The sequence below is a fragment of the Carcharhinus amblyrhynchos genome, chromosome 1 (assembly GCF_965287045.1).
Source record: "Carcharhinus amblyrhynchos chromosome 1, sCarAmb.v2.hapA, whole genome shotgun sequence".
Lineage (NCBI taxonomy): Eukaryota > Metazoa > Chordata > Chondrichthyes > Carcharhiniformes > Carcharhinidae > Carcharhinus > Carcharhinus amblyrhynchos.
In genome coordinates this window covers 31,158,408-31,179,817 of record NC_137324.1, presented here as the reverse complement: position 1 = coordinate 31,179,817, position 21,410 = coordinate 31,158,408, and the positions used below count along the sequence as shown (strand labels likewise).

The 21,410-nt window shown below is 42.8% G+C and overlaps 1 protein-coding gene across 4 annotated transcripts in view; it reads right to left on the bottom strand.

The window, feature by feature from the left end:
* ctif (CBP80/20-dependent translation initiation factor) overlaps window positions 1-21,410 on the bottom strand; it is a 263,224-nt gene that overhangs the window by 45,305 nt on the left and 196,509 nt on the right. For all 4 annotated transcript variants that reach the window (XM_080206055.1, XM_080206007.1, XM_080206130.1 and 1 more), the window contains one exon: window positions 13,197-13,644. In XM_080206055.1, the coding sequence (XP_080062181.1) occupies window positions 13,197-13,644 (448 nt within the window). The remainder of the gene's footprint in view (window positions 1-13,196; window positions 13,645-21,410) is intronic.

The following is a 21,410-nucleotide window of genomic DNA, read 5'->3' as shown; positions in this document are numbered from 1 at the left end:
TGCAGGCATGGAGGGCCGAAGGGGCTATTCCTGTGCTGTAATTTTCTTTGTTCTTTGCTGTTTTACTGCAATTATAAAGAGCCTTGGTGCGATTGCACCTAGGGCAGACTTTTACCTTCCTCCACTGATGGATTTGTAGGCAGGTGTTTTCTGTAAAATTATTGGGATGGCCCTCTCACCGGCTCCCCATCTGCCCCAACTGCTCTGCAATTTCATACTGGGTTAACTGAACCTGAACTGGCCTCTTCCTCTTGCCTCATTTGTGCCTCTTAAGTGACCATTTACTGACCACATAACAGCTGGTTCCCACCAAGCCTCAATTTTCTGGTGAACAGTAGTGGGACGGGCTCAGGAGCTGAGGGAAAACCCAAAAATTAACTCTGTTCAGACCTTGGGTGGGTAGGGAGGAGGGGGTACCTCCCTCAGAAGCCTCCTTTTAACATCAGGTGCCCCGGAAGAGATCTGAACCCTGTGGTTGCTTGGTACTTACCCTGCTAATCCCCTTGACACTAAGGGTCAATTTACCATCTTTACCGCATATCTTTGGACCGTGGAAGGAAACCGGAGCACCTGGAGGAAACTCACGTTGACATGGGGAGAATGTGCAAACTCCACACAGACAGTGACTGAGGCCTGAATTGAAGAGCTGATTGGCCTGTGAGGCAATTGAGGGGCAGAAATGCTGCCTCCAGCCAATAAAGACTCATTGGAGTGTAAATGACTGTGGGGCAACCACTACAGTGGGGGATGTGTTTACTGCCAACTCCTTGGGTTTCCAAAGTACCCTGGCTCTGGAATATTGTGGGCAGTTTGGATCTCCTTACCTAAGGAAAGATACATTTGCCAGAGAGGGATTGCAACTAAAGTTCACCAAACTAGTCCCTGGGATGGAAGGGTTGACATTTGAGGACAGATTAAACAAACTGGGCTTGTTTTCTCTGGAGTTCAGAAGAATGAGATGTGATCTCATTCAAACATATAAAATTCTTCAAGTCTGCAACAATGTAGACGTAGGGAAGATGTTTCCTTTGGCTAGAACCAGAGTACATAGTCTCAGAATAAGAGGCTGGCAATTTGGGACTGAGATGAGGAGGAATTTCTTCACTCTGAGGGTGGTGAAATCTTTGGAATTCTCTGCCCCAGCGGACTGTGGATGCTTAGTCATTGAGTATGTTCAAAACTGAGAGCGATAGGTTTCTCCATATTAAAAACATGAAGGGATACAGGAACAATGCAGAAACATGGTGTGGAAGCAGAAAATCAACCATGATCTCACAGAATCATGCAGCAGATTCAGTGGGCTGAATGGCCTATGCCTGCTCCTTTTTTTATGTTCTTGTGTGATAGGTGGTTATAATGAAATGGTTATAATGCAGAAAGATACCATTCAACCTGTTGTGTCCACGTCAACTCTCTGCAAAAGCAGTTCAGCTAACCCCACACCTCCACAACCCTGTAATTATTTTGTCTTCAGGTGCTTATTAAATTCCCTTTTGAAAGCCATGATTGAATCTACCTCCACCATGCTCTCAGACAGTGCCTTCCAGATCCGAGCCACTCACTGCAAAACATGTTTACTTCACATTGCCAAATGAAGTGGTTGAGGCAGATACATTAGCACCATTTAACATTTATTTGGATAGGGACATGAATAGGCAGGATATAGAAAGATACAGGTGGTTGGTCCAGGTAGGACAATGTTATTGGCGCAGGCTTGGCGGGCCAAAGGGCCTGTTCCTGTGCTGCACTGTTCTTTTGTCAATCACCTTGAATCTGTGCCCTCAGGTTCTCAACCCTTCTCCCATCAGGAGCAGTTTCTCCCTGTCAAGTCCCTTTTACTAAACCTCATCTCAACCTTCTCTTCAAGGAGATCAACCTCAGCTTCTCCAATCTATCCACATAATGCAACTCTCTCATCCGTGGAACCATTCTTGGAAACCTTTTCTATACCCACTCTTCACATTCTTCTTAAAGTGTGCTGCCCAGAATTGAACACCATACTCCAGTTTCAAACAGGATAAGAATGCATCAGACCTAAACAAACTGTCAAAAATTGACCGGCAAAACTGTGATGAGACAATGAGCTGCCTTTAGAGAAATAGTTTGGGTGCTGTTGAGGTAAATTCCTATGGCAGAATCCCACTAAGGGGTTCAAATTTCGTAAGGAGGAAATATCGAATAGACTATTGGTGCATAAAGTTAACAAGGTGCCAGAACCAGATGAGATTCATCCAAAGAAATTGAAGGAAGTGAGAATGTAAATTCAGTCTTCCCTAGACACTGGGAGATGACAGAAGACTGCAAACTTTATGCCCTTGTTCAAAAAGAGGTTGTAAGGATAAACCCAAAAATTACAGGACAGTCAGTCTAACTTCGGTGATGGGGAACCTTCTAGAAACAATTATTTTGGGATTGAATTAATAATGACATAGAAAAATGTGGGTTGATTAGGAAGAGCCAGAATGAATTTCTAAAGGGGAAATTGTGCTTTACCATAGAACCCTACAGTGCAGGAAGAGGCCCTTCGAGTCTGCACCGACAACAATCCCACCCAGGCTCTACCCCCATATATTATTCCCACAAATCCCTCTAACCTACACATCCCTGGACACCAAGGGGAAATTTCCTAGCGTGGCCAATAAACCTAACCCACACATCTTTGGACTGTGGGAGGAAACCAGAGCACCTGGAGGAAACCCACGCAGACACGAGGAGAACGTGCAAACTCCACACAGACAGTGACCTAGCCAGGAATCGAACCCAGGACCCTGGAGCTGTGAAGCAGCAGTGCTAACCACTGTGCTACCATGCCGCCCTTTACTAACTTGCTGGAGTTTTGATGGGCCGAATGATATCCATCTGCACTGTAACTATACAGTGATTCTGAGGTGATATGGTGGAAAAAAAAGCCAGAACTTGCTGGATGACTAAAGAAAAAGAGAGTGATCTGAAACAGAAAATAGGGAAATATGATGAATTTAGATGGATAATACAAGTGAGAAACAAACTGAATAGGGAAAGTTTCAAGTGGTAACGAAAAAAAAAGAGCAGCAAAGACAGAATATGAGAAGAGATTGGCAGCTAACATAAACCCCCCGACGCCCCTACTTTCTCAGAAGATTAAGGAAATTTGGCATGTCAGCTACGACTCTCACCAACTTCTCCAGATACATCAGAGAGAGCATTCTTTTTGCTTGTATCACAGCTTGGTACGGCTCCTGCTCTGCTCAAGACCACAAGGAACTACAAAAAATTGTGAATGTAGCCAATCCATCACGCAAACCAGCCTCTCATCCATTGACTCTGTCTGCACTCCCTGCTGCCTTGGCAAAGCAGCCAGCATAATTAAGGACCTCACTCACCCCAGATATTCTCCCTTCCGCCTTCTTCCATTGGGAAAAAGATACAAAGGTCTGATGTCACTCAAGAACGGCTTCTTTCCCGTTGCTGTCAGATTTTTGAATGGACTTACCTCGCATTAAGCTGCTCTTTCTCTACACCCTAGCTACACTGCATTCTGTACTCTCCCATTTCCTTTTCTATGAATACTTTTCATTATATGTTAATACATGTGACAATAATAAATCAAATCAATAAACCCGAATCCAAAAGTCTTCTGTAGGCATGTAAATGATAAAGATTGGAAAAAGGAATGGGGCCGGTTAGGAACCAAATAGGGGCTTAACAACAGTCAAGAAGCTCAACATTATCCAGGCCAAAATAACCTGCTTTACTGACATCCCATCCACCATGTTGAACATTCGTTCCCCCTACCACTGACATGCCGCAGCAGTGTGTACCATCCATAAGATGCACTGTAGCAACTTGCTACGAGGCCTGCACCAGCACCTTCCAAAACTGTGTCTTCTACCACCTAGATGGAGTAGAAGAGCAGTTGCATGGGAAGACCACAATCTGCAAATTCCCTTCCAAGCCACGTACTATCCTGACTTGGAAGAATATCGCTGTTCCTTCCTGGAACTCCATCCCTAACAGCAAGGTGGATGTATCTATACCACATGGAATGCAACAGTTCAAGAAGGAGGCTCACCACTGCTTTCTCAAGGGCAATCAAGGATGGGCAATACATGTGCACCCTGCCAGTGATGCTCACAAACTGTGAAAGCAAAAGAACAGGGCATGAACTTTGGAAAGGACAGATAGTTTTGAGATGGGGTAATGGTTTGCAAGCACTGAGGGGTCAAAGGCATTAGGTTTTAGGGGGACGTAGCAGATGATGGCTATTTGTAAAGGTGGAGGAGAGTATTAGTTCGTGAGGAGAGGAAATCATTCATAATGTCAGCTAACCATAGGAACCAAGAAGGGAACGTATGTTGCACAGTAGGAATGGGATCAAAGGGGAAGCAGGCACATCTGAAGATGAACTCAGAGATTGCACAAGGGGACATAGCCCTGAAATGACATTTATCTCCTAATGCAGAGGGAGGTCTGGCTTAGCAGGAAAGGTGAAGCAGCAACGAAACAGATGTAAGCCACAAAGAGGTCAGGAGCCCAATGCACTTTATTTTTGTAGGTTAGGTTGGAAGGGAAGGGAGAGTGTTTTAAGGAGATGGATGGCAGTAGACAAAAGAAATCAGCACTATCTTTCTTCTGCTGTACTGCTGAGTTATTTTTTGGACATACCAGTTTATCACTGCTGTTTGCTCATCTCTAGATAAGAGCACTATCAATAATGCAATCACGGTCAGGCCAATGCTCAGCACTGCAGTGCTCCATATTCATCAGCATCTTGATTTTTTTTGAGGCCCTACTGCCTCTTGGTGTTCAGCTCCTTGTGGTTCCTCATCTCCCTGTGGCAACCGGTGACTGACCCTCCTTCTCCTCACTAGAAGTTCAACCCCCCTCAATCTGCCTCAAAAGTCAGAACAAAATTCCAACCGCCATCCTACTGTTGCAAAACAGATTTTTTTGCTTCCTCCCAAATTAAGTGCCCCCATCGACCATGATTCCCATTACTGGTGGGAGCAGAAAATTCTGCCCATGGTGTCAATGCAGGCGGATGTCACCTTCAGATGAAGTTATAACTATATGGACATCATTCCCTTATTCCCCGCTGCAGCCCCTTAAACGCAAAGAAGGAGCAAACACTAATAATATTTCACAGTGCAAAGATACTGCTATTTACTGGTACTAATTACTGAAACCTTGGATCAAAATATTGTGCTTAAAAAGGCAACAGTACAGTTATTATAGCTTCTTCTTTCAAACCCACTCATCTAATTTTGACTAAATATATCCTGCTATGAACACTTTCTGTGGAAGGAATGTGTTTCTGCATGCATTTCATAGTTCTGTTGTGTGCTATACTTAAATGTCACTGTTACGGACAGGGTCAGGGGAGAACCAAAAGCCCTTGTACCCTTTCTCTTACTTTCTGTAATCAGTGTTGTTTTTGGAGAAGAAGAGTGAGCTTCTTAGACCCTGGAGTGTGTGCAGTCAAGATAATTAATAATAGTAAACTTTTGTGGGTTTAAATAAAGAGGATTATTTATCCCTGCATTCACCCGAAAGTCTAAATGTTGTGTCACTCACTCAGGACTTACACATTAATATCCTCTCAAGAAAATAAATACAGTTAAAGAGAATAGTATCCCTTTAAAAGTTAATAGTATTTCACTAGTTTTCAAGGTGAGGGGCAGGAGGTTGGCAGGGAATGGAAGGAATTTTTTTTTACCCCAGAGGGTGCTGATGGTCTGGGAGGGTGGTGTAGGCGGGTTGTCTCACATCTTTTATAAAGTACCTGGAAGAATAATTGGTATATCATAACATTCAAAGCTCTGGGCCAAATGCTGGTAGGTAGCATTCGGTGGGAGTTCGGTGTCTCCTGCGTGTCGGTGTAGACACAATGGGCTGACAGGCCTCTTCTTGACTGCATGGTTGACTGCTGGACACAAGCTCATAGTTCTTGTGTCCAGCTTGTTGTAGAACATCTGTGGGTGCCAGTAAAGAAAAGCCTTTTCCACTCTTGAATCTTAGTTAAGATGAGTTCAGATAGGTGGAGTCAATGGTCAGGATTACTGCAGGATTCCATCTCAGGAAGATATGAAGATCACGAGAGAGCCACAAAATCAGGTTCGCTCCCCATTTCTCGCCTGTCGTGATCTTACTGGCGAGACGTGTCCATTTCTGGCACAAGGTCGAGTAACTCATGTAAATTATTTGACTGGTCTATCGGGAAAGTTCTCCTTGGCGGGGATGAAGTGTGGTTCCCCATCAATGGGGACCAGACGTGATGGCCTCTCTTGTAGAGCCGGTGGCAATTGAGGCCCTGCTCCCTCCCCTACAGACAAGAAACAGATTTCATGCACTGAGTGCATAGGATTTAACATTTGGACTTGCTGAAAATACGGATCCGAAACCCTCCCACTTTCACGCTTGTTCTGGACTCAGAATTATTTTCATAAGATCACCTCCACGGAGTCTGGACTTGTGTGTTACGTAAATCATCAAACAATAGTAAATGTAAATTCTGACAAGAGTATTCATATTGATACACCCATTCTACGGGAGTCCCCCAACAAGGGTAATGCAGTAAGAAGTTGCTGGAGACTGCAGACAGTCTGTGTTGAAGTTGCAAAGGGTAATCTGACTCTTGGATACCATCTTAATTACTTTATGAGCATCCATTTTAAAAGGAAAATACAGGTTCAGAAGTTTTCTATGAATGGCAGTCCATGTTGGCTTCTTGACAGAATGTGGACATGCTGGCGTTGGACTGGGGTGAACACAGGAAGATTGATAAGTTCTTGACAGAAACCAGGGGGTGGTTGTAGGGAGTTGTTTTTCAAACTAGAGGCCTGTGACCAGCCATGTGCCTCAGGGATCAGTGCTGGGTCCACTGTTATTTGTCATTTATATTAATGATTTGGATGAGAATATAGGAGGCATGGTTAGTAAGTTTGTAGATGACAATAAGAATGGTGGCATAATGGACAGTGAAGAAAGTTATCTCTAATTACAATGGGATCTTGATTAATTGGGCCAGTGGGCTGACGAATGGCAGATTGAGTTTAATTTAGAGAAATGCGTTGGGGAGAGTTACAGAACAAAGAGATCTAGGGGTACACGGTCATAGCTCCTTGAAAGTGGAGTCACAGGTGGATAGAGTGGTGAAGAAAGCATTCGGCGTGTGTGGTTTAATCGGTCAGAACATTACATACAGGAGTTGGAATATCTTGTTGAAGTTGTACAAGACATTGGTAAGGCCACACTTGGAATACCGTGTGAAATTCTGGTCACCCTATTATAGAAAGAATATTACTAAACTAGAAAGAGTGCAGAAAAGATTTACTAGGATGCTACCGGGACTTGATGGATTGAGTTATGAGGAGAGGCTGGATAGACTGGGACTTTTTTCTCTGGAGCGTAGGAGGCTGAGGGATGATCTTATACAAGTCTATAAAATAATGAGGGACAAAGATCAGCTAGATAGTCAATGTCTTTTCCCAAATGTCTAAAACTAGAGGGTTTAAGGTGGGAAGGGAGCGATACAAATGCGTCCAGAGGGGCAATTTTTTCACACAAAGGGTGGTGAGCATCTGGAACAAGCTGCCAGAGGTAGTAGTAGAGCCGGATACAGTTTTGTCTTTTAAAAAACATTTAGATAGTTACATGGGTAAAATGGGTAAAGAGGGATATGGACCAAATGCAGGCAATTGGGATTAGTTCACAGGTTTTAAAGAAGGGCGGCATGGACGAGTTGGGCTGTAGGGCCTGGTTCCATGATGTAAACCTCTTTGACCTCTATTTGGAGTTATGATTAGTACATGCCTTCAGTGGGCATGACAGCTGAAAATACATTTCTATAATGTTTAAAATTATTGGCAATACTAAATTTATTCAAACAAAAAGTCCAATTTACAGGTAATGGGTTCAAAATTCTTCTTTCTGTGTGCTACTGGATTACTATTTGGATGTACCATGTCTGATCCAACTTCAGCCCACCTGGATTTGAAGGTTAATGGAATTAGCAAGGCTCTGACATGCCCCTTGGGAAGGCCATATTACCAGAATAAGGGATGCACAGTGTACAGTAACAGCTGCTGACTGTTTTAGAGTCATAGAGATGTCTGCCTGCTGTTACCAAAAGAAGCAGCCTAAAGTCCTCTTTTCTTGTGATCTTGGCGGGTCCTTGTCAGAAAGAATTATCAGAACTTTATTGGCCACCTTCTCCAGACAGCACATTCCAGACCTTCATCACCTTCTGGGTAAAAAAGGTTTTCCTCACATCCCCTTAAACCTCCTGCCCCTCACCTTGAACTAATGTCCCCTTCTGACTTACCCTTCAACTAAGGGGAACAGCTGCTTCTTATCCACCATGCCCCTCTTAATCTCGTACACCTCGATCAGTTGCCCCTTACCTCTCTCTGCTCCAATGAAAAGAAATCAAGCCTATCCAACCTTGTATTCAATTGCGGGACATGGGTGTTGCTGGCTGGCTGGCTGGCCAGCATTTATTACCTATCCCTAGTTAAACCTCTCTTCATAACTTCAATATTCCAACCCAGGCAGCATCCTAGTGAATCTCCTCTGCATCCCCTCCAGTGCAATCACATCCTTCCGATAACATGACAACCAGAAATGCACACAGTACCCCAGCTGTGTCCTCAACAAAGTTCTATCCAACATGAGTTCCCTGCTTTTTCAAGGAATGCTAAGTTTTTGTTGAGCATAACTGTAAATCTGTTACTGACAATTTAAACTCATTACACCTATTACAAAATAGTGACAGAAACGGCAGAAATGTCCCAATTTCACACTTCCTTATACTTTGTTCCCTTATGCTGAATTGTGCCCAGCCACCATCTTCTTCAAGAAAACCCTCTAAGAGTTCCAAAAGTATAGCCTAATGAAAAGTGTAAAGCCTTTGGGGTGCCCTATACTGATACTTAAAGTTACCTGAGACAACAGGAATACAGATTAACAGATAGAATGATATAAATCTTGTTAAAGCCAGAATAAAATTCTACCACTAGATTTAATCCAGGCAGTTTTACCTCAACCGTGATTCATTCTAAATTGGAGCTCCTTTTGCCACTAAAAATACATTCTTTAAATTTTGAACCCCAGCAATAAATACTCCCTTAAAACCATACATCGGTGGCAAATATGACTGGATTAAAGGACTAAATTTGGGGGTTCAACCAAGAGGATGTCAGACTATGATTATTCTAATTAGGGGATCCACCCTTGAGCTCCACCCCTCCTACCTGTTGATCCTTTAATTTGAGAAACATCACATTCCTTCTGCTACTTTTCTTTCAAGCATTGCTATTAATATATATATAATATATATACTAACTCTAAGAAGGTAGGTAAATGGGGTTAATTAGTATCTTTAAAGAGGACTAGATTAATATTTTTATACCCCTCAATCCCAATGCTCAATAGGTATCAATCTAGTCCCCCTTTAAGATGCAAATTAGCCCAAATTTAACTACCTTCTTACGGCATGTTCTGCAGATCCACTGCTCTTTAGCAGTAGGAGGGGGATAGTTTTCTCATCTCTGTTTCTTGCCAAGGCTTGTGAATTTTCTGGCACCATATTCATTTTTCAATTCAATTGGTTTGTTTACTTCAACATTATTTACAAGGCAAGTATCCCATCTTTCCTCAGTCTTCTCTGCTGAAAGTCAATCCAGTCACTCGAGCCTTTCTTCATAAACTGTGGGTGGAATTTGCCCAGAAAAATTCTAAGTGTCGAATTCGCGTGGTAACTGGTGTAATTCACGCTGGTTTTTTCAGTGGATGTTCAAAGAAGAATCTCCACATTGAGGCTGGGCCCGGGAATGGTCAGGGGCCAACGATTGGGCTTTCTGGGGGGCGGGGTCACCTGGCCAGCAATCGAGCTGGCGGCTCTCTGAAGTGGGACTTGCTTCCAAGTGAGGGATAGAGGTCCCGACTCTAACCAATTAATACTCATTGGAACATTAAATGGCTGTATGGAAGCCAGTATTGGTAGGGATAGGTTTTCAGGAAGTAGGGCTGGAAACCTCCCCATCTGAAAATTCCTGCCCTTAGTTCCACTGCTCCCCGACTTTTTAATCTGTAAACTTGTCAGTTCCTCATCTTCACATACCTGTCTAATGCCCTTTTTAAATTATTTATGGAAACATCTTCCATCACTTTTTCGAGTAGGGTGTTCCAGTTTCCAGTATCTGAGTGAAAATATTTCTAATAATTTTCCCTCTAGATGCTATCGTGAGGCTATGCCCCTTTTTATTTTTGAAAATATGGTTTTTGAACTTCCAACTGATTAGAAATTTTGCAATTTGAAATGAGACAAAACAAACTATGTAAAAATGCAAGGCTATCTTACAAGATGAAGGTGAAAAAGCAAACTAGACACCTTCAGGGGATTGTGTGGTGAGGGATATTTCTCACAATTCAACAATCCAGCGCAATGCATCATGCATTTAAAATGTATGACTTCATAATGCAATGCGCTGGATTTGGAAACAATGTCTGCCACAGCCAGACCCATCCAAAACCCATTGGAAATACAGAATGTGTGAAGTATAACAGGTCAGTCTGCAGCCACTGCAGGAAGACTGCAAGTGTCACGTGGAGTATTAAGAACATGTCCAGCAGAGGAAATAGGCTAAAAAGCTACGCTGTCTTCATCTTTCTTTTTAGAACAAATGTATTAATTGGTTGCAACCTACAAGCAAACTGAGATCATAGAGAATCATAAAGACCCTACAGAACAGAAGGAGGACATTTGGCCTATTGGGTTTGCACTGACATCAATCCCATCCCAGGCTCGAACCCCACACATTTACCCCACTAATCTACACATCTTGGGGCACTAAGGGACAATTTAGCATGGCTAATCAACCTAACCTGCACACCTTTGGGCTGTGGGAGGAAACCGAAGCACCCACAGGAAACCCATGCAGACACAGATAGAATGTATAAACTCTACATAGACAGTGACCCAAGCTGGGAATCAAACCTGGGTCCCTGGAGCTGTGAGACAGCACTGCTAACCACTGTGTCACCATGCCACCCCTATAGATCTCATAATAATTGCAATATCTCATAATAATTGCAACATCTGACTGCACCCAAGATACCAACTGGTCCAAATCAGCAATGATGTTTGAAATGTATTCTTCAAGGAAAATTGAAGGACACTTAACCATGAATTCTTTTAACATTTTTATTGGACTCTTAACTTCCCTTATTTCTGACATCTGTGTGTGTGTGTGTGTGTGTGTGTGTGTGTGTGTGTGTGTGTGTGTGTGTGTGTGTGTGTGTGTGTGTGTGTGTGTCTGTGAGAGAGAGACATCGTGGCCAGGATTCTCCCAAAAAAATTCTAAGTGCCAAATTTGTGTAAAAATGGGATACTCCCGCTGGTGTTTTTCAGCGGGATTTTCAAAATGAATCTCCCAAACGCTGTGCACTGCAGAGTGCCTCAGTGTGAATTCAGGGGGTGGGGCCTGTTCCCATCGGAGAGGCTACCAGCAGAGCACCGAGTGGGCCACTGTGCATGTGCCAGAGCGGAGATTGATGTGCAGTAGCCTTGCACTGCCAGTTTCCTGATCACTGGCCAGCCTCGCAACCATCATTGCTGCCTCTCCGATCCCACCACACCCCCCCCAAATTAATGGCCTCCCGGGCCTCCCCGGCCAGCCCCGATATCCCCCACCAACCCCAAATCCCCAGCAGACCCCCACCACCTCACCTGAATGTTCAGCACTGATCAGCCCCTTCCTTCCCTCTGCCACTGATCCTCCCAACCCCCCTACCTCCATAGGCACTACCCAATGCCCAGAGGGGAGTGCCAAAGTTTCCCTTAGGGATTGCCGCTTTGCTGTAGTGCCGGGGGGATCAGGCTGGCACTGTCCAATGCCTCCCCCCACTTATCCCTGACTCCTGGGGGCCTCCATGGTCTCCCTTCACTCCAGCAGGGTTGGGCCAGCAATTTTCCATTAGTGGGGAGCTGGAGTGAACCACTACTGGCGGGGGAGGAGAGGCTACTGGGCCCGGAGGCTTCAGTTCCAGCTCATTAAGGACATTAAAATCCTGACTTAAATTTGGAAATTAGCCCCATTCCGATTTCCGATGCGGAGCTGATGACTCTGGAAATCCGGGCCCTGGAGATGAATGGCCGCCTTGGTGCCCAGCAGGGGGCCTGCGAAATGGCTTCCATTGATGTCTCCTGGCCCATTGCACAGTTAGAGCACACGGTGGGCCAGGAGAATCGTTCTCTGTGTTTTTGTTATTCTCTCCTGGGTTTAGTGGTTGGTAAATTTGTTCTTTCTTTAACTCTAGAAAACCTTGTTTGATTAGCTCCTTATTGCTCATGCATTAATAATTACATAAAATTGGATTTGGAAAAGGTATATCCTCATGAAAAAGAAACCCATAATTTTATGTGACCAACCAAGGAGGTTGAACAGATGGGAGCCAGTTTACTCCCTCTCAACTGGTCATAACAATATTACTTGTTGCATACTTAAGAGCAGCAGGTACATGAGAACACCACCACCAGGAAGTTTTCCTTCAAGTTACACACCACCCTGACTTAGAACTTCATCGCCATTCCTTCACTGTTGCTGGTCAAGATCCTGGGACTCCCTCCCTAACAGCCCTGTGGGCACACCTACACCATTTGGACTACAGAGGTTCGAAAAGGTAGCTTGTCACCACCTTCTCAAAGGCAATTAGGGATGGGCAACAACTATTGGCCTGGCTAACAATGTCCACATACTGTAAAAACAAAATAAAATGAATATTGTGGAAAGGAATGGATAGAAAATGGCTTCCAATCATATACCACTTGTTACCTCTTCCTAGCCATTGCATACATTGCAACAAGGTGTGGAAAAGACAGTGGAAACTGTTCCCCCTTTCAAAGAAATCATAGCTGGTCTGTATCCATCAATTCTCGATCTAACCAGACAAGTTGGTATCTATTAACATGAAGAACTTTGTCAAATACAATTTGAAATTCCAAGTACATCTACAGTACATGAATGATCTAATTCATTATGGCTACAATAAAAATTATTTTGGGTCTTGAGCAAGAAAAAGATTGAATCAAAAGCTGATTCTTTAGATTTAATTTTTGATTAAGTGAAAGGTTTTTAAAAATAATAGCAAAGATGAAACATCAGTATGTGAGCTTTGTTTTTAGGAGCATTGCGAGAGTTGAAGGGGAAGAAAGTTACCTTTTCTTTCAGCCTTCTCTTCAGTCTATCTTTGGAAGACTCCAACAGATTAACCTTTGGCTGATCCACCTGTCGATCTGAAATGCTATCTTTCCGTTTGATTTCAGAGTTCTGGAGGTTCTGCTGAGTTGGGCTACTGGGCGGATCTGTAGGCTTGTGCATCTCCCCTGCCATCTGGACAGGGCTGTGCGAGGGATCCTCGCTTTGAACATTACTGCTGTCTTTGGCATTCCTGTTCAATTCCTTGTCATTAGGAGAGTGTCTCTGGTTGTGCTGCCATCGGCGCTGCTGGCTGTAGCCATGGTTCGGTGGACCCTGCTTTCCTGCAGCGTGAGGCGCTGGAGTCTGGTACTGTCTCGAGTGATCTCGGTTATGCTTTGTGTTGCTCGGTTGATGCTCTCCATGTTGTTGCTGCACTTTGTTTCCTCCTGGAGTCCTCTGCTGTCTCCTGCAAATAAAGATGTTATGTTGTCAGCATTATGCATTAATTAAATAAAGTTTATTTGTAACTCTCTTCAGATCACACAGACCACATACCCTTCAATGCAAGTGCACTGCACAAAATTTTCCTTTACGACTTAGAACATCCTAGAATAGAATGGACAACAATGCTAATATTTATTAAATAGAATATATACTTTTTCCACTTCTGGTTCAGAGGATGAATATATTCCTTTGTATGGTACTGTTCCACAAAGAAGACCTCTGGTTCTCCATCCAGGCTGTGCCAAATTGGTTGATGCTAGCTTGGGTGCATTTCAGGTGTTACAATAGTTGTCAACAAAATGTCAGCCAGATTCCCCTTCTCAGTCGTTGTCCAAAGACCCCTGCTGGAATGTGACTGTATGTGATGGTCAACCCCCTCTGAAGTGCCTCGGGATGTTTTACCATGTTAAAGGCACAATACAAATCTTTATTGTTGATGTTAGAGGACAACATCAGGCTCTCTGAAGATACACCCCAAGGTTGTATAGCAATCTCATTCCATTCACAAAAGGAAATGTGCCATCAGTCCTGTTCTCAACCAACACCATTCACATACATTTCTCTGCTGGATATAATTAGGATGTGGAGATGACGGTATTGGACTGGGGTAAGCATAGTAAGAAGTCTCACAACACCAGGTTAAAGTCCAATAGGTTTATTTGATAGCACAAGCTTTTGAAACGTTGCTCCTTCTTCAGGTGACTGAGGAGTTGTGTTCAAAAACAAGGCATACACAAACACAGATTCAATTTACAAGATAATGGTTGGAATGGTTCCAAAAGCTTGTGCTACCAAATAAACCTGTTGGACTTTAACCTGGTATTGTCAGACTTCTCACTGATAATTAGGAGCAGAAGCTGTGTCTGACCTTGCCCCTCCTCATTTTGGAGGATGCATTATCGCACCCTACTGCCAATGCGGTTGAAATTAGTGAACTCACCACAGATTAGGGATCAGAACTGGGACCATCCTAGTCTGTCTGCGTCAGTACAAAACTGTTTGTTTACCTACTGAGTCATCAGGGGAGTTCTACCACAGACAGAACAATTTCTAAACACTGAGTCACACAGATTGATAATTTGTCTCCATTTGGGTCATTTTAAATAGACTTTTGTTTAAGCAATGATGTATTGTTTTAACATGATTACTCTGTTGGTTTCCCCCCACTCCCTTGCTCTGTAGAAAATGTGTACTTCTACTCCTGAAGCAGCAGTTCCTGTATGTTTTTCTCTGCTAATTCTGATGTTAAAGTGGTGAACTATGATGAGTTTTTATTCCTAATATCAGGATTCCTATATTTTGAAGAATAATTCGGAAAATCTTTGCCCATTCTCATGAAAAGAAAGGAAAAAAATTAGTCTGACATCTCCTTTGCATTCCAAATCTCCTCTCATATCCAACTGGCTTCTCACAGAATCCATAGAATCCCAACAGTACAGAAGGAGGCCATTCGACCCATCAAGTCTGTACTGACCACAATCCCACCCAGGCCCTATTCCCGTAATTTGACACATTTACTCTGCTAATCTCCCTGAAACTAGGGTCAATTTAGCCTGGCCAATCAACCTAACATGCACATCTCTGGACTGTGGGAGGAAACTGGAGCACGTGGAGGAAACCCACGCAGACATCTGTCTTCCTATTATTGTTACCAAAGGGGATAACCTCACATTTATCCGCATTATCTGCATCTGCCATGCACGTGTCCACACACTCAGCCTGTCCTAATCACGCTGAAGCAGCTCTGCATCCTTCTCACAGCTCACCCTCCCACCCAACTTTGTTTCATCTGCAAATCTGGAGATCATGCATTCAGTTCCCTCTTCCAAATCATGAATATATTTGAACAGTGGGGGTCCTAGCACAGATCTCTGCAGAGCCCCACTAGTCACTGACTGCCAATCTGAAAAAGACCCATTTATGCCAACTCTTTGCTTTGTAACTGCTAACCACCTGAAGATCTGCAATCCCATGTACTTTAACTTTATATAGCAGCCTTCTGATAGTTTAAATAAACTACATTCACTGGTTCTGCTTGGTATACTCTACAAGTTACATCCTCAAAAAATTCCAGTAGCTTCATCAAGTATGATTTCCTTTTTGTAAATCCATGTTGATTTTATCTGATTATACCACTGTCTTCCAAATGCCGACTTATGAAATCCTTGATAATAGACTCTAGCAACTTCCCCAGTACTGATGTTAGGCTCACTGGTATATAATCTCCTGTTTTCTCTCTACCTCCCTTTATGAATAGTGGGTTACATTAGCTATCCTCCAATCTGTGGGAACTATTCCAGAGTCTAAGAATTTTGGAACGTAACAGCTAATGGATCTACTATTTCCAGGGCCACTTTCTTAAGTACCCTGGGATGAAGATTATCAGGACTTAGGGATTTATCTACCTTTAACCCCATCAATTTCCCCAAAACCATTTCTCTACAAATGCTGATTTAATTCAGCTCCTCACTAAAACATGTTTCTCTCAGCATTTCAGGTATATTATTCATGTCTTCCTTTCTGAAGACTGAAGCAAAGTACAAATTTAATTCCTTAGCCATTTCTATATTTCCTGTTATGAAGTCTCCTGCTTCTGACTGTAAGGGGCCTACATTCATTTTTGTCAATCCTTTTTTCTTTACATATTTATGGAAACTTTTACAGTCAGTTTTCATGTTCCCTGCTCGCTTACTTTCATACTCTATTTTCCCCTTCTTAATCAATCCCATGGTTTTCCTTTGCTGAATTTTAAACTGCTCCCAATCCTCAGGCCTTTTGCTTTTTCTTGCCAATTTGTATACTTCTTCCTTGAAATGATACCATCTCTAATTTATCTTGTAAGCCATTATTTGGTCACAATTCCCTTACTACTCTTGTGCCAACAGGAACAAACAGCTTTTGGAGTTCACCTATTCATTCTTTAAATGCTTGCCATTGCCTGTCCACTGTCTTTCTTTTCAATAATGTTTCCCAGTCCATCATGGCCAATTCATGCCTCATACCATCATAGTTATCTTTATTGAGATTCAGGACCCTGGTTTCAGAATCAACCATGTCACCATCCATCTTGACAAAGGACTCTACTATATTATGGTCACTCGTCCCCAAGGGTTCTGTCACAACTAATCCTTTCTCATTGCACACCAGTCAAAGATGGCCTGCTCTTGTGATGGTTCCTCAACATATTGCTCTAGAAAACCAACCCGTACACACTCCAGAAATTCCTCCTCTATTGTGCTGTGACTATTTTAACTTTCAATCTATATGGAAATTAAAGTTGCCTGTAATCACAGATGTTCCTTTAACACATAGATCTCTGATTTCCCGTCTAATGGTTTTCCCAACATTACCTCTACAGTTTTATGGTCTGTATACCACCTCCACCAATGTTTTTTCACTCCTTGCTGTTCCTTAACTCCATCCAAACAGATTTCACATCATCCATGCTAATATCTTTCCTCGAAAATATATCAATATCACCTTTAATCAACAATGCAAATCCACCACCTTTTCCTTTCTGTCTGTCCTTCCTAAATACTGAACAGCCCTCAGTGTTTAGTTCCCATCCTTGATCACCTTGGAGCCATGTCTCCGTAATGCCAACTATATCATACCCCTTTACAAGTATCTGTGCAAATAATTTATCCATTTTGATTTGAATGTTCTGAGCATTCAGGTACAAAACCTTTAGGTGAGCACTTTTAACATTTCTTTTCCCTTTCCTACTATTTTTTACTTGGTCCCTATCTGATTTCAGCCCTTGATTTCTCTGCCTGTCACTCTCCTTATGCTCCTTAATATCTTTTCGTCTTGTTCTTAATTTCTCCTGCTCTGAATTTGTGCAAGAGTTTCCATCTTCCTGCCACAAATAAGCACTTCTTTCAGAATAAGTCCAATATTCATGTGTGCAGATACAAGTGCAAAGTACTGGAAATGTGAAACAAAAACAAAAGGACCGGAAAGGATATATTAAGAAGAGCATTTCTGATTTACATTTGGGCACAAGTAAGATACAACATAAAAAGTAATCAGCATAGTAAATGTGCAGAAGGCTATAAATGACTTGAGGAGCACATGAATAAATTAGCAGATTAAGGAGAAATATTCAGGTGAAATCTAATGAAAGAATAAGGCAAGGATATATGAATAACTACATGCTAAGAGGAAAAGAGTGACTTGGGAGGTTTAAATGCACAGATTTAAAAAAGGGTTAAACACATTGACAAAGCTGCATAAAAAAACCATACATGATCCAGAGATTTTAAAAAGATGTTTTTGGGAATTTTAACCTTCCAAATGTGCTGGTTTGGATCAACTGGGGGAAATATCCCAAGCGTTCAGCCACTGAGTCTATGTGGGTAAAACTGAGAAATAAGAAGGAGGAAATCACTTTGATAGGGTTGTACTATAGGCCCCCAAATAGTCAGCTGGAAATTGAGGAGCAAATATGTAAGGAGATTACAGATAGTTCCAAGAAAAATAGGGTGGTAATAGTCAGGGATTTTAGCTTTCCCAACATTGACTGAGACAGCTATAGTATTAGAAGGTTGGATGGAGAGAAATTTGTTGAGTGTATTCAGGAGGAATTTCTCATTCACTATGTGGATAGCTTGACTAGAGAGGGGGCAAAACTTGACCTCCTCTTGGGAAATAAAGTAGGGCAGGTGATGGAAGTGTTAGTAAGGGATCACTTTGGGACCAGTGACCGTAATTCTATTAGTTTTAATTTAGCAATGGAGAATGTTAGTCTGGTCCAAAAGGGAAAATTCTAAATTGGGGCAAGGCCAATTTTGATGGTATCAGGCACGGACTTTCAAAAGTTAATTGGGGGAGTCTGTGGGAAGGCAAAGGGACGTCTAGTAAGTGGGAGGCTTCCAGAAGTATGTTAACCAGGATTCAGGGTAAGCATATTCCTCTTAGAGTGAAGGGCAAGGCTGGCAGAAGTAGGGAACTGGATGACTGGGGATATTGAGGCCCTGGTCAAGAAGAAGGGGGCACATGACATGCATAGGCAGCTGGGATCAAGTGAATCCCTTGAAGAATATAGGGGGTGTAAGAGTAGCATTAAGAGAGAAATCAGGAGAGCAAAAAGGGACACGAGATTGTTTTGGCAGATAAGGAAAAGGAGAATCCAAAGAGCTTCAACAAATATATAAAGGGAGAGAGTAGGGCCTCTTAACGATCAACAAAGTCATTGATGTGCAGATCTGCAAGAGATGGGTGAGATCCTAAATGAATATTTCTCATCACTATTTACTGCTGAGAAAAGCATGGATGTTAGGGAACTTGGAGAAATAAATAGTGATGTCTTGAGGACTGTACATATTACAGAGAAGGAGGTGCTGGAAGTCTTAAAGTGCATCAAGGGGGATAAATTTCCGGGAGCTGATTAAGTGTATCCTAGGACATTGTGGGAAGCTAGTGAGAAAATTGCGGGTTCCCTAGCAGAGATATTTGAATCATTGATAGTCACAGGTGAGTTGCCTAAAGATTGGAGGGTGGCAAATGTTGTGCCTTTGTTTAAAAAGGACTACAGGGAAAAGCTTGAGAACTACAGGCCAGTGAGCCTTGCATCTGTGGTGGGTAAGTTGTTGGAAGGTATTTTGAGAGATAGGATCTACAGGCATTTAGAGATGCAAGGACTGATTAGGGACAGTCTGCATGGCTTTGTGAGTGGAAAATAATGTCTCACAAGTTTGATTGAGTTTTTTGAGGGGGTAACTCAGAAGATAAATGAGGGCAGTACAATTGATGTTGTCTACATGGACAAGGCCTTTGACAAGGTACCACATAGTAGGTTGTTGCATAAGGTTAAATCTCATGGGATCCAGGGTGAGGTAGCTAAATAGATACAAAATTGGCTTGATGACAGAAGCCAGAGGGTGGTTGTAGAGGATCGTTTTTCAAACTGGAGGCCTATGACCAGTGATGTGCCTCAGGGATCAGTGCTGGATCCACTGTTATTTCCCGAGAATAAGGTATGGCAGTTTCTACAGATAGGGACGGCATGAGGGCACCATGGGCTGGCACTGCTGTCTCACAGTGCCAGAGATGTGGGTTCAATTCCTGGCTTGGGGTCAATGTGTGGAGTCTGCACATTCTCCCCATGGCTGCATGGGTTTCCTCCCACAGTGCTCCGATTCCCTCCCACAGTCCAAAAGACATGCTGGTTAGGTGCACTGGCCATGCTAAACTCTCCCTCAGTGTACCTGAACAGGTGATGGGGTGTGGCAACTAGGGAATTTTTACAGTAACCTCATTGTAGTGTTAATGTAAGCCTACTTGTGACGCTAATAAATAAACTTTAAAACACCGGGGGGGGGGTATCTCAATGTCACTTTTTGTCAATGTTAGCACAAAAATTTTTATTTTGAGCAACAAACACCATAGTTATTTTTCGCAACTTTCATTACTGCGACACACTCTTCAGTTTTACAAATATTCAATTATTTTGGTTTTGGGAACAATCATGGTTTGGTATGCCACAGATACGTCACTCCACACATTCTATGTAGCTAAAAGTGGGAATATTTATGGGAGTAAACCTGTTTGATAGGCTTGTCATCACACTTGAAGTCACCACTGAAGTACACACTAATGTCAACAACACAGACTACACATGATGGTAGTCTTCCTTATTTACTGGGTTTTGTAGAGATAAAGGAGTAAAATCATGCCACCTGCATTGGCATATTAATCCCACCAGCTTTGCAAAATTTGAGACTGTTGGCTTTTACAATCTGTGCTGAAGTGTCACAGGAACTGAAATAAAGTTTATTTATTAGTCACAAGTAAGTATACATTCACACTGCAATGAAGTTGCTGTGAAATGACTAGAAGCAGATGGTATAATTGTGTGAGTCAACTCATCACCATGGATATCAAACTTAGTCACTGCACAATGTAACAGTGGCATAATTAAGAGTTAAGGTCAACAAAACTATCATTCTAGACAAATTCTAGACATCTCATGATACAAGAATGATTTGTCTTCATGAAACTCGATATGCAACAGAGCTAATCCCAGATACCATATGTGGAGCAAAGCTGATAAGAACATAAGAACATATGAAATAGGAGCAGGAGTAGGCCATCTAGCCCTTCGAGCCTGCCCCGCCATTCAATAAGATCATGGCTGATCTGTTGTGGCTCAGTTCCACATTCCCGCCCTCTCCCCATAACCCTTAATCCCCTCTCTTATCAAAAACCCATCAACCCGCGTCTTAAAAATATTTAGCGAGGTAGCCTCCACCACTTCAACGGGCAGAGAATTCCAGAGATTCACCACCCTTTGAGTGAAGAAGTTCCTCCTCAACTCCGTTCTAAACTGCCCCCCCTTTATCTTGAGGCTGTGCCCCCTAGTCCTACTATCCTTTCTGAGCGGGAAGAGTCTCTCCACCTCTATCCTATCCATCCCATTCATCATCTTATACGTCTCAATGAGATCTCCCCTCATTCTTCTAAACTCTAACGAGTACAAGCCTAGTTTAAGAACATAAGAACATAAGAAATAGGAGCAGGAGTAGGCCATCTAGCCCTTCGAGCCTGCCCCGCCATTCAATAAGATCATGGCTGATCTGTCGTGGCTCAGTTCCACTTTCCCGCCCTCTCCCCATAACCCTTAATCCCTTCTCTTATCAAAAACCCATCAACCCGCTTCTTAAAAATATTTAGCGAGGCAGCCTCCACCACTTCAACGGGCAGAGAATTCCAGAGATTCACCACCCT